The sequence below is a fragment of the Triturus cristatus genome, chromosome 9 (assembly GCF_964204655.1).
Source record: "Triturus cristatus chromosome 9, aTriCri1.1, whole genome shotgun sequence".
NCBI classification, from domain to species: domain Eukaryota; kingdom Metazoa; phylum Chordata; class Amphibia; order Caudata; family Salamandridae; genus Triturus; species Triturus cristatus.
This window is the reverse complement of record NC_140592.1, coordinates 1136215861-1136228608: the sequence shown is the minus strand read 5'-3', so window position 1 is coordinate 1136228608 and position 12748 is coordinate 1136215861. Positions and strand designations below refer to the sequence as shown.

Genomic DNA, 12748 nt, shown 5'->3' with positions numbered 1-12748 from the left:
TGGCACAGAGCAAACTTAGGGCGTAATAGTACTGAAATAGAAAACTATAATAAAATGTAATATACAAAATGAGAAAAATAAAATATGGGGATACGAAGATACAAATATTACATGTTTTTTTTGTAGCAGTAGCACCAAAAAGATCAAAGCGCCAATGATAGTCAATGGTGGCAGTCAACCCGGAGTTAGGCGTAATGTGAGGCTGACCATAATGGAGCCCAGGTCAGATACACCAAAAAGGTTAATACTTGTCAAAGGTTTAACATTCTGACTTAGTCTTTTAAGTTGCAATCCACCACAGGAGTGCTCCGAGGAGGCACTTAGTGTCAGGCAGAGGTCAACAGCAGGGTCCAGTTCAGATCCAGTTACCATTGGTCAGTTGGGTACTTCCAGGAAAAGGCCTCTTGCAGCTTGTTGTCTCCCTGTAGCCACCTAGGTCAGCCAGCTGACTCTTGGAATCCACTTCTTTGTCCTGTGTATTAGGGGCTCCAGTGCTTCTCTCCAGTCACAGATAGCAGCTGTAGTCCTCTTCTGATCTTCCACAGGTCCATAAAGTGTTCCGAGGTGGGTGCCTGAAACTGCCACATTTATCCCTGGAACAGGTAGGGAGGGTGGTGTGACTCCTGAGCTTGCTCTAACTAATGGAGTGAAAGTTACTGGGTCAACCTACCCACTTTACCAGTTGTTCTTGTTTGCCTTACTGCAATTGGACCCAGAATGCCATTTGTCATGTCATTTTCAAAATGACAAAAGCCTTTGCCCACACTCAATGTGGGCCCTGTGGGTTGGGGTTAGAGAAGTGTACTCTGGTAATCCTACTGTTGTCTAACCACATTTAACACTAAAATCCAGTTTAAGGCAGACACTATACCCAGAGCAAATCCAGATACTGAAATCTGGTAGGACAAAGCAGGGTTCTCCTTCAACCAAACAAAGACTTCACAATTATCCTGATTGAGGCGGTATCCTGATGACTGAGTGAAAGCATCCACCTGATGGAGAAAAGGGGGAAGAGAAGTATCCAGGTTGGAACAGTATAAAATGATATCATCTGCGTACATGGACATTTTAACTTGATGTGGGCCTAGTTGGAAACCTGTGATCAGAGTATCTTGTCTAATTTTAGTTAAAGGTTGTAATGCTATTTCAAACAATAAAGGTGATAGAGGACAACCCTGACGTACCCCTGATGTGGATCAAAATCAATATGTTGAGAAGGAGGAGAGTTAATAGATTGAAAATAATAGGACAGGTCAGATTGAAGTGGTTGAGTATCAGGAGTATAAAGATTTTTATAAAAAGGAGACCAATTTGTTTAGTAAATCTTCGTCTTTAAAAAGTGTGTTTCGAGTAGAGTTTTGCAAAGATTCTATCTTAGTTCTGTCCCATCTGGTTTTTAAGTAATTAGCTAATAGTTTTCCCATTTTATTTTGACCCCCGTAGTAGCGAGAACTACTTTTTAGGAGGTAAGAAGAAGCAGCCTCTGTGGACAACCTATTAAAGGTAAGCTTAGCATCAATAAGATCTGTTAGAGAAGATTCAGTGTTGGAGTGATAATAGGCGTATTCTAGTTTTTTAATTTTAGTGAGTAATTGAGTCGACTGTTTTTCAAAACCTTTTTTTCTTTTGAGAAACAAAATTGATTATGAAGCCTCTCGCAGCTGCTTTAAAAGAATCCCAAATCATGAATGGAGAGGACTCCGAAGTTGTATTAATAGTGAAAAGTTCAGAAGCAAAGGAGCTGAATTGGCTAGAGAAATTAGGGTCCATAAGTAATTAATTATTAAAACACCATCTACCAGTACATGGGACAAAAGGTATTAAATCATCAAAAACGGATATTAAAATAGAACCTATCTCAGAGTGGAGGACATGTTGAGTCAAAGATTTACTTATAAAGAGATAGTCAATACGGGATTGTGTTTGGTGTGGGGGTAAAAAATAACTATTCTCGAAGATCTGGGTGACAGTCTCCAAATATCGACTAGTATTTTCGACGTATGGTAGAGGCAAATTGTGAATGCATTTTAGTGTTTACAAATTTAACTGGGGAGTGTCTATCTAAAATGGGGTCATGAATTTGATTGCAATGACCACCAAAAATAATATAGTCATCGTCAAAATCAATTTAGCAGAGATTTGTAACCAGAATGTTTTATCAACGGAAACTGGACCATAAACATTAAAGAAAACTAATGGTATTTTATCCATTAGTAATTTAACAATAACCCAACGGCCATCGGAATCGTATTCTTGATGAACAACTGAAACATGACATTTTTTATGACAAAGGATCAAAACACCATTATTCCTACCTAAAGCCGGAGAGGAAAAAACATTACCTACCCAACATTTCTTTAATTTAGAAGCTTCAACATCAGACAAATGAGTTTCTTGTAGTAGGGCAACGTCAGTTTTTAACTTTGCTAAATGGGACAATACTCGTTGTCTTTTTAATAGGGTTATTTAATCCCTTAGTATTCCATGTAGTAACTCTGAATTTAACTGTAGAAAAGTAACGTAATCCATCATTAAGCATACAATGCGATAATTAGTCTTAAATTTGAGAATAGTCAATAAATTTAGACCAATGGAACCAACAACAATGTTGCATTGAGTAACAATGGTAGAAACGCGATCAACGATAAAAGCTATAGAAGAGCAAAACAGTAAAGAAAAGGGAGAAAGTTGCAGATAAGAAGATAAAGAGAAGAAATACGAAAGAAAACAGGATAAAGGAAAAGAGTTGTAGAAAGAAGGGGAAGAAAGAGGAAAAAGAAGAGAAGGAGGGAAAAGGAGGAGAGAAAGAACAGTGAAAAAAGACAGTACATATCATCAGTTAGTACAAAACGGGGATACAAATGAATAGAAAACGATTGACTGCAATACATACCTTCTGAGGGGACACAAGACGAAAAATATGAGGAGTGGCGACACGGAGCACAAACCAGGGAGGAGGCACCACAACGGGGATTCATGAGAACAATTAAGAAATGAACAGAGAACATGTTAAAAGGAAACACCTGCATAAATATAGGGGAAGAAAAAGAAAATGAATAATAAGAAGAACAAGTGATAAATGCTAACAGGAGCCTGCAAAAAAAAAGAAAAACAAGGTAAGTCAAAACATAGCATCAGGAGAAGCAAAAGAGTGAGTCAAGGCCTGGAAGATGATGAGGAAGAAAGAAGACCAGAAGTCTCCATAGACATGTTGGAGTGCAGGTGAATACATTTCTTCAGATCTGCCGGATCATCAAAAGTTGAAGTGTTATTTTGGAAAGTAACTTTAAACAGACACGGATTAAATAACGCATAGCGTGCTCCGAGATTACGTAAGGCTGCACGAAGATCAAGGAATTCTTTTTGACGCTTGGCTGTTACTGAGGAAACATCCTGTGAAATGAATAATTTAGAGCCTAACCAAGCAAGCTGTTTTTTGTGTTTGGCTGCATTTAAGACTAGTAATAAGTCAGTAAATTGCAAAAATAGAAAAATTACACCCTGTGGTTTCGAAGGAGCAGATGACTAAGACCGGTGGGGACCCAGCCTGTGTGCTCGCTGAATGTTCAAGCTTGTAGATGGAGGGAGGTCGAGAAGTTTTATAAAAAAAATTATTGAAGAAGTTGACAGGTTCAATATCCTCCAATCCTTCGTGAAGACCATGTAAACGAAGGTTGTTGCGTCTGTTCCTATTTTCAAGGTCATCTGCAGATTTTTTTATTCAGTGTGATGACCTCTCTCTCTCTCCAAGGCAGACACTTTAGTAGGCAAGGACTGCAGGACATCGACATGTTGTTCCATTGTGATGATGCGGGATTCCATAGATGCCTGTTTAGAGTCCAACACTTGTAAGCAAGAGTTAGTTTCTTCAATGAAAGGGCGCAGGGAGCGAATTTCCTCAAGAACCATGTCGAAAGAAACTGGAGAGAAAGTCTTTGGTGGAGAAGGAGGGTCCTGTTTGAGGCGTTTGTTGGCAGAGGATGGAGTCTGCGCTTTGATTGAAGATGTTGGCGAAATCATCGCTTTAGAGGATCCCGATTGCGCCATGTTAATGGTATCTTGTGACGAAGAAATTGCGTGAGATGAATCTGAGACAGGAGCGTGAGTGGTGTATCTCTTATTAGTAAAAAGTAACTTCTTAGTCCTGCCCATAAAGCAAAGGAGGAAAAAATTCTGTTGAGGTAAGAGAAATCACCAATAGAACTCTACAGCCAATCAGAAGATTCTAGAACGTGGAGCCTAGTTGCACAAGGTGTATTATTGTAGAACAATAAAATCACATCCGGGCCAAATGAGCAAGAAATGACCTTAAAATTTCAGGTGCAGCATAATGTCAAAGTAATGGAAAAAACGCCATATTTGAGGAGAGATGAAGAAAATACAGTGCTTGTAAATAACAGAATGGCAGCTGTGAAAAAGCTGCAGGAGTTTGAAGAAAATTAACACCCAAGAAAAGAAAAAACAGGCATTTTGTTTAAAGAAGTCCGTTCAGGAGGACTTCCGATTTCAGAAACGCACCGTTTCCATGTGGAATTCGCATTGAAACGCCGAAAAACGCTGCGACTGCTCAAGCGCGATACTGAGCTCTGAGGTCAGGCGGCCATCTTGTCTGGCGACGCGCTCTCCACAATGTTAGTATTTTAATCTGTGCTCCAGTTTTCTACATGGGACAGCTAGGCCTGCTAGAGTGAATTTTGTCTTGGGGCCTTGTCACTAAAAGGACATGGCAACATTAACTTTCTACATGTCCTATTTTTAAATATCAAGCAGCCAACTTTGTGGCTACAAGGCTTACTTAGGAGTAACTGATATTTTAAACAGGAGGTTTTTACCTGTAAAAGGGATTTTTTTAAGGGTCATAGTGCATAGTTACACTGAAACAGCCAAGCTACTCAGGGTAGGCCTGAAGCCATGTTTGCACTGCCGCAATAGAGGATGGCACAATAAGTGGTGTAGTCCACAAGTGGTATTTAACTTCCAAGCCTTGGGTGCACGTTTTACACCATTTATTAGGAACTTGCAGGCAAGTTAGATATTGACGTTCAGCACTAATCCAGTGTAACTGTGGTTAAATGGGGCTCTGGCACTTTACTGCTGGTTATTAAGTGTAAAGTGCACAAAGTTCTAAAGTCAGCAAAAATAAATGGTTCAGCAAAAGGTCAGAAATGTGGTGTTACCATGCCGAATAGGCAGGTTTATTACAGTTCTTATGCAACAGTAAATACCCTATCAAATCTCTGAGTCTTTTGTATGAGATTCAGTGTTAGCAATTTAATTTTGTATTACCAACATGTAACCTGTACTAATTCTACTTGTATGAAAAATGGTTTAAACCTTTCAAGTGCACCCTGCACATCCGCATATTGGCTCTTGTCATTCGAAACAGCTGCTTGCCTCCACATGTGAAGGTGGGTGGGTAAACTGGTGCCACACATTGTGAAATCCTTAAGTAACTTTCAATAGTTTCTGTAGTAGAAATACTAGAAATGTCATGCTTGATGACAATAGCTGGTGAAGAGTATTCATGGTGTTTGTTCTTGTGCAACCTAAAATTCCCCACACATCTCGGCCTTCTGTAAATGAGATTCTACACTTGCTATTTCGGTTTGTGTTGCCAACATACGTAACTTGTACTAATCCTAGTGATTTAAAAGTATTGTTTCTTTGACAGGGATGTTGTAGAGCTATTAAAGCTGGGAATCACTTTTGTGGAAAAACTGGAAGTGTACCTGCAGACTGTGCGCACGATTCCTGATATAGACGAGCATATGAGAAAGATGGTAAGCACTGACCTTGATGTAGCTGTTCTGTCTACGCAGCATAAAGATTTAAGGAATAAACCAGAGCATCATTCTATTTCACTGATTGTCAAGATGAGGGCTGGAGGGAGGCTATCCTTGGGGCAGCATAACCACAAAATAGGGTGGCCTAGAGGTAGCTTCATAATAGGGTATGAGGCGTCACAAATATCACGACATACTGACCATGCATGGCCTCAGTCAAGGCATTTCAAGTTTTACCTCTTTTTCACCACTAATTCACTAGCAGAACAGCTGTACGAATCCACATTTTAGACAACAGATTTACTGCAAAGGAGTCCAGCTTTTGAGAGACTGGCACAGCCACCTGCCCATATTTCAAGGCACCATAGGCCTTCCAAGGATGGTGAACAGCATCTGTTTACGCGCTTTATTGCTGAGTGCCATCCAGCCTGTACTTGCATCATGAGGGCGTACTCTGAGCGCTACTACACCAAACCTGCTGGTCATCTCAGGTGACTAATAGCAACCTGCATGAGTCAGGTTCACTTGGGACATTATCACCCTGTTAAATGGTAGCGGCAGTTTCAGTCGATAACCTTTCAAGTATTGCCCGGCGGTAATTGCCTCTCATACCATTCGATAATTTACCAATGAAAGAGGCAGGCGCCGGAGACTGGAAGGCAGGAAACAAAGTTTTTATTCCGCCGGAGCAGAACACATCAGATCAGACAGCAAGGTATCGTCACGAGGTGCTCTAACTGCATCTCTGAGACCTGGTCTCTTATACACACGTTTATGACTTTATTGCAGGGTTATCATACATGGCACATTCTTGAGATCACTTTGATGTATGAAAGAACATCCTCAGAATCCTTGGCTCAGATCCGATCCCACGCATAGCTACAGTAGAAGTTCCCACCCCACCCGCAGTAGGAGATGGCTATCACACAGCAGGATATTCCGCCAATTCCCGGGGGGTGTGTGTGACCGGTCGGGTCTCAGGGGGTGGGGGGCCTTGATCTACTGTAATCCCTTTGATGTGGGGCGTTCCCCTTACAGTAGGGACAATAAACTGCATCCGCAGGGCTAGGTGATGGCCTGGGATCGGTTCGGACAATGGGGCGCAGAGGAAGGGGGTTATCAAAGAGATGCATGACCATGTATGGGATGTCGGTCAGGCGTGGGATGCGGTTTCCATGGCAGGGTCGCGCAGAAGGAGAGGGTTTATGGCCCGTGTATGAGAGAGCGGGGGTGGCCGGCGCGCGGGGGATGCTTGCAGCGCCAGGGGAACGCGCTGGCGATCGACAATGAGCGGGGAGAGAGAGTGGGGTGCCTAAAATGGCGGCCGTGCGTTCGCTGTGCGTGGCGCTGGGGAGAGGCAAGATGGCGCAGATAATGTTCAGTTACAAGCTAAATTTCCACAGTCCTCCCTTTTAACATATCTCGCCAGCTTGCCTGGCCGACATTCACCTTCGTTAACCCTTTAGCTATAATATCGTGAATGTTTTTCATGCATTCCTTAAAAGTACAGAGTTTTTAGGACAGGCAGGAGCAATCTGACACATTTGTACATAGTTACATACAGTTGATAAAGTAGGCGAGGAGGTAGTACATACAAAATTACATCAGCTGTGCCGCATGTCAGGCCCAGGGATAGGAGGAGGGGAGCTTGTTTGAGCACAAACATGATACTGTAAAGCAAAAAAAGAAAAATGTTTCTGGCAAAACAAGGGATATTTCGTACATTACTTAAGGCCCAGACTTCGTGTGGATCAAAAATAGTTAGTATAGTCGTGTGCATGGCTGGTGTTGTATTGAATGTCATTATACAAAGTTAGATTTTCTTAACTTCTCAGTGTACAGTCGGAGGTGACTGACGCAGCATCATGAAAACTCGATAGGAAGATAGTTAATATAAAAAGGTGGTTGGGAGAGGAATTCAACTTAACATGAGTTCTTCTTTCCAGTGTCCTATTATAAAGAGCCATCACTGGTAAGCTCTTATTGTTGTTCTTCTTTCGTTGGCACTGTTGAGCACCGGCGGTGGAGCTAAGGTCCAGCTCAAATCCAATTTTTCACGTGGCAGGGTGTGACCATTCGCTGTTCTCCGATCACAGTCCTGTTCCCTAACACAGTTCATCATAGGTACTTTGAGACAGGGTACCCGCTTTTTGTTCTTCTGTAGTTAAGTCAAATTCAAAATCCATATAAAAGAGGGAGAGAGAGAGAGAGAGAGAAGGGTGTGACGTGCTTCGGGATGCCGAGGGAAGAGGGGGTGGAGTGGGATCGGATCAAAATGCGGACCAAGGAGAGCAGAATCTTCCAGCACTGGGCCCATCAATCGGGCCCGACGGGATGGGACTTCAGGCACGCTGGTCAGTGAGCAGGGGGCCTCGATATAGCCCTTCGTTCTATCGCTTATCATCCTGATAATGGTGCCTCGTCTCACGCCCTTTTTGCTTCGTTGCTTCCCCCTTGGTCGATGCCATAGATGTTCCTTGGTCCGCAGCCAGGCTGTGCGTCGCGTCCGACCCCTCTCTTCCGATGGCCGCAGGTTATCTTTGAATGAGTACAAGAAACAAAATCTTAGAGAGTTGGCAGGGAAGACATTTACACGCTTCATCCTCTCTCCCAACCACCGAGTAATTGGGGAAATGCTTTTATCGGTTGTTGTATGATTGGTGTTTATTAACTGTTATGTCAGTGTGTGTTACTAGTTTATTAATCATTGCTGTGGTGCAGGTTTCTGTGGGTGTTCCTGTCCATCGTCCGGCCTGCTAGGTGTCGATTCCTGTGCCCTATAATCGTTGCAGGAAGCCTGACATCTGTCAACCTTCTGGTCTATTAAGAATTCGAACCGGCTTCTCCGGTAGAGATTCGTTCATCTCAACACAAGTTCTGTTAATACACATTTTCCTCCGAGGACTGCTAAGTTTATGAAAAAGTGCGAGGTGCTACTGTCATGGGTTCACAGGTATCTATTTCGGGGAGGGACATAAGCCAAACATTATTCTTGCTGGAGACAATAGGTAACCCTTATCAGTTTAGGCGATGTATTTTTAGAGAATAAGGTCATCAGCTGTTTCGTTCGAAATACTCTGAGACGGCTAATATAGGGCTGGGGTTATTTTGGGAGAACGAGGTGCTTTAGACATTCTAGTTCGGGGTAATTGGGCGGGGGGCAATTCTGGGCGGTGGAGATGGTGTTGTTAAAGCTCTAAAAACGAAAAATACCACTGACATATAGTCCCCGATGATGAGGGCCAAATTGGGAGATATCAGTCGTCTTACCTGTCCTTTCTTTCTCAGCCAATTAAGTTCAACATTTGCAGAAAGGAGAGGTAGTAACGTGGTAAAGTACGGTCGTTTTTTTTTTTGTTTCTGTCAATTTGTTCGAACACCGCCGTGTTTCAGGCCAATTATACACTTACCGAAGAGGTATGTGTCGTTAATTTATTCAAAAAGAAAGAGGGCAAGAAAGCCTTCAGCGAGGGAGAGAGAGAGAGAGAGAGTGGTGCGCATCAAGTAGGCTACTTGGCATACGTACGACACAAAACGAGAGAGAGAGACGTGTATGATAATAGGCTACTCGGTGCACACACAACATGGCGTAGCATGGGTCAGTTCTATGTAAGAAAACACAAGCGGGGGAAAGACACGAATTCGGTGATCACGTACACACAAATACCGGATAGGGTGTGACAGTACATGCATCAAGCGCAGAAACTTAGGACGGAGACTCAGGGCTACGTTGAGTATGGGGACCTCTCCTTTCCTGTCCTCTTTCCTATGTATGCTGCGTATTTTCAGTATTTTTGTAGTTTATCTTGGAGAGGGGTGTTGGACCTTTTACTCCCCTCCCTTTGATCGATGGGCGAGCACTTCAATCATACGACGACGCTCTCTTCATGCGACCCAAGCATGAAATGCATACACATTCATACCGCATAATCGCAGCACACACGCACAATCATACCATACAGCTTTTCATGTTCCCAATGGTGGTCTGCACTTTGCGCATTATCCCACAACGTTTGTCTATGTTTTTCCCTATATTGAACATGGTGCGGTCCATGTCCACTCCATTCTTCAGTCGGAACTTCGTCGTGACCTATAGAGGGGAAAAAGAGGGGAGGGGATGTGCAGTATTCAAAGTACATTAGCGCGCGTAGACACGAAAAAGTTCTACTTACCGCGTACCAGGCTAGCCGCAGGAGTGGGTAGTACCACAGACCTATTATTCTTTTCTTCCGAGACAAAGATGCTCTATTTCATTCATCTCCTAAATTCGGGTTCCCTGGTCGTACATGCATTTCTCAATCGGTCGTGTATTATGGTGCAAGATACCATACCTTGCATTCGGCATATACCTTAAGCTATAGTTGACCATTTTCTGACAACTCTTGGAAAAAGACAGGTGTGACGGATACAAATTCCGTTAATCAAAAAGATTCAGGCAAATGGGGTCTGCATTATCTGTTTTCTATTGCTTGGGAGTTACAATCATTTATTCAAAAGAAAAACCTTTACCAACCTAGATGATTTGTCATGACACTGATTCCGTAATTCCTTTAAGAAGCCCTTTATTTAAAACAATGTCAGTATACAAATACGGGCCTACAACCGTTCAGGCCGGCCACGGTGTGAAAGGCGTCGAGTATCATGAGCAACACTACTTTAGCATAAATTCAGTACCCTCCCCGTCCCTCCGACCATCATGTGTGGAGATATTGCATACATAAATGTCAAGTAACCGGGACGCCATAAGGAGTTGCAGGTCCCTCCTAAATTGGCGCCATTTTGGGGCGAGGTCGGGTGGGTCCAGTGCACAGTCTTAAGTCTTCGCACTAACTAGCTGCCGGGCCAGAATCCCTTTCGTTAGTTCGAGAACTTTCGTTAGCGTCAGCTTGCGTCAGCATGGCGTCACCGCGATCTTGTAGCAATGCCGTGGTCCGTTCTTGGGGCGGGGCAGCAGGCGGGTTCTTCCGCCGACGTCTTGAATCAGTCTTTCCTTTACGCAACCAAACGGAGGCAAGATGGCTGTCGCCCGGGGCAAAGACAAGTTAATGTGGAATAAGCAAGCAAATAACGGCGGTTGCCCCCACCGGAAGCCCACGGGAGTCGAATGTCAATGACTCCCGCAGAATCTGCAAAGCTGAGAGGGTGTTTTTTCAAGGGTGGGGCCCACGCCCGAGCAGACAAGCTTCCGAGTCCAGAGCCGCCTTTCGGTGGGCCAGGCCTGGATCTGAAGAACCGACCGCCAGAGTCCAAAGGCAGCAGCAGCAGCAGCTCTTCGTTACAGCCACCGGGGTGGGTCCCCCGATCATTCTGCTGCGGGGACCCACCTCTCGAGTCAAACGTTAATGGCAATATTGGTGCAGAAAGCAACCCGCGCCTGGGCGGCTGTCCGGCAGGCAAGACGTAAATGGCTGTCTTGCTGCAGCTGGTCGGTGAGTGCAGGGGCGCCTACTCAGCTGGACGGCGAGTGAAATGGCTGGGTGTAACTCGGCTGGCCGGTGAAAGAAACGGTTGGGGTGCAACTCAGCTGGTCGGTGAAAGACGGTTGGGGTGCCCTCGTCTGCTGGCGAGCCTCCACCTTGGGAGGCGGGGGAGGCCCGTCCGCGTCGCTTCTCCCTGCCAGGGCACCCTTCGTTGTTGAAGGAAGAAGAAGAGAATGGGAAGATCCGCACAGCGTGGCAGACTCCACCTTGGCGCTGCCAGAGCTTCGGCGCTTCGTGTAGCCTCCGGCCTATTCGCACAGTCGTCCGCCACTGATGTCGATGGATTTTGCATGGCTTTTATAGCCCAAAGCCGAATAAAAGGACCGCCCAAAGCAGGTCAATGTTGCTATTTCGAAGAAGGAGGGGCGAGGACTGTCATGTAAATAGTTGTTTTAAAACGTGTTTTAATGTGTTTACCCTGTTGGTGTGTTTGTTATACCTATAAGTTATTAAAATGTTTAATCATACTACTTTGTTGGAGTGTTGTATATATTTGCAATCTAGTTAGTGTAATCGGAAAATGGCATTGTCCAATTGTGCGTGATCCTAGTCAAGTTCGGTGACGTCGATGGTGGGTATCAACAGGCTTCCGGTTGTGTGGGATTTCGGTCGTGTTTACTGGGCGGGGTGGGTGGTAGGGCAGACATGTTTAGGCAGCGAGAGCGATGGAGCCGGGCTACCTCGTGGCCGTCTCGACCGTGAGCTTGGCTCCTTCCCTTAGTTCCATATATCCCACAAAGGGCTATTTCCTAGCGTTACTTTAGTTTTGTAGGGTCAAAAAGGATCCCACCAGTGGCCACTGACTCTCGGGGTCCCCCTTTGTATATTTTATGCCATAGCTTGCTATAAGCTACGGCGACTAGTCCATATTTAGTGAACATGTCCTTATTAGGGGTGCCCTCCAGTGGAGCCGGATGGTTCACCTCTAATAAGCGGTCCGGGCAGAACCAGCTACCAATCAGTGGGGAGAAGATAGGCATGACGGGTTACAACGGGGACAAAAGTCAGCACTACCTATCTTTTCACTGCTTGCAAAGACTAGACAAAATATCTCTATTCCTCGTTATTTGTAAGCAGAGAATACCTCCAAAGAACCAATATCGAACAACTAGTGTTCGGACAATCAATCAACCAATGGGGAGATAAAAATAGGCACGACGGGTTACAATGGGGACAAAAGTCTGCGTTACCTACCCTTCACTATTTGCAAAGACTAGACAGAATATTTCTATTCTACGTTATTTGCAAACAGAGAATATCTCAAAGAGCACTATTCTTCAAAACAATCAATGTTCGGACAATCAATCAGTGGGGAGATAAAGATAGGCACGACGGGTTACAACGGGGACAAAAGTCTGCGTTACCTACCCTTCACTATCTGCAAAGGGGGAGAGAGAGAGAGTATTTCTACTCCTCCCCGTTTGTAGACAGCGAATATCTCAAAGAGAACAATCAATAAGTAATACTAGTATTTTCAATCAATCG

The 12748-nt window shown here is 44.2% G+C and overlaps 1 protein-coding gene across 2 annotated transcripts in view; it reads left to right on the top strand.

Annotated features, from left to right (window-relative positions):
* The window catches only part of HAUS2 (HAUS augmin like complex subunit 2), an 80196-nt gene that overhangs the window by 62843 nt on the left and 4605 nt on the right, over positions 1–12748 (top strand). For both annotated transcript variants that reach the window (XM_085627062.1, XM_085627063.1), the window contains exon 5: positions 5672–5780. In XM_085627062.1, the coding sequence (XP_085483188.1) occupies positions 5672–5780 (109 nt within the window). The remainder of the gene's footprint in view (positions 1–5671; positions 5781–12748) is intronic.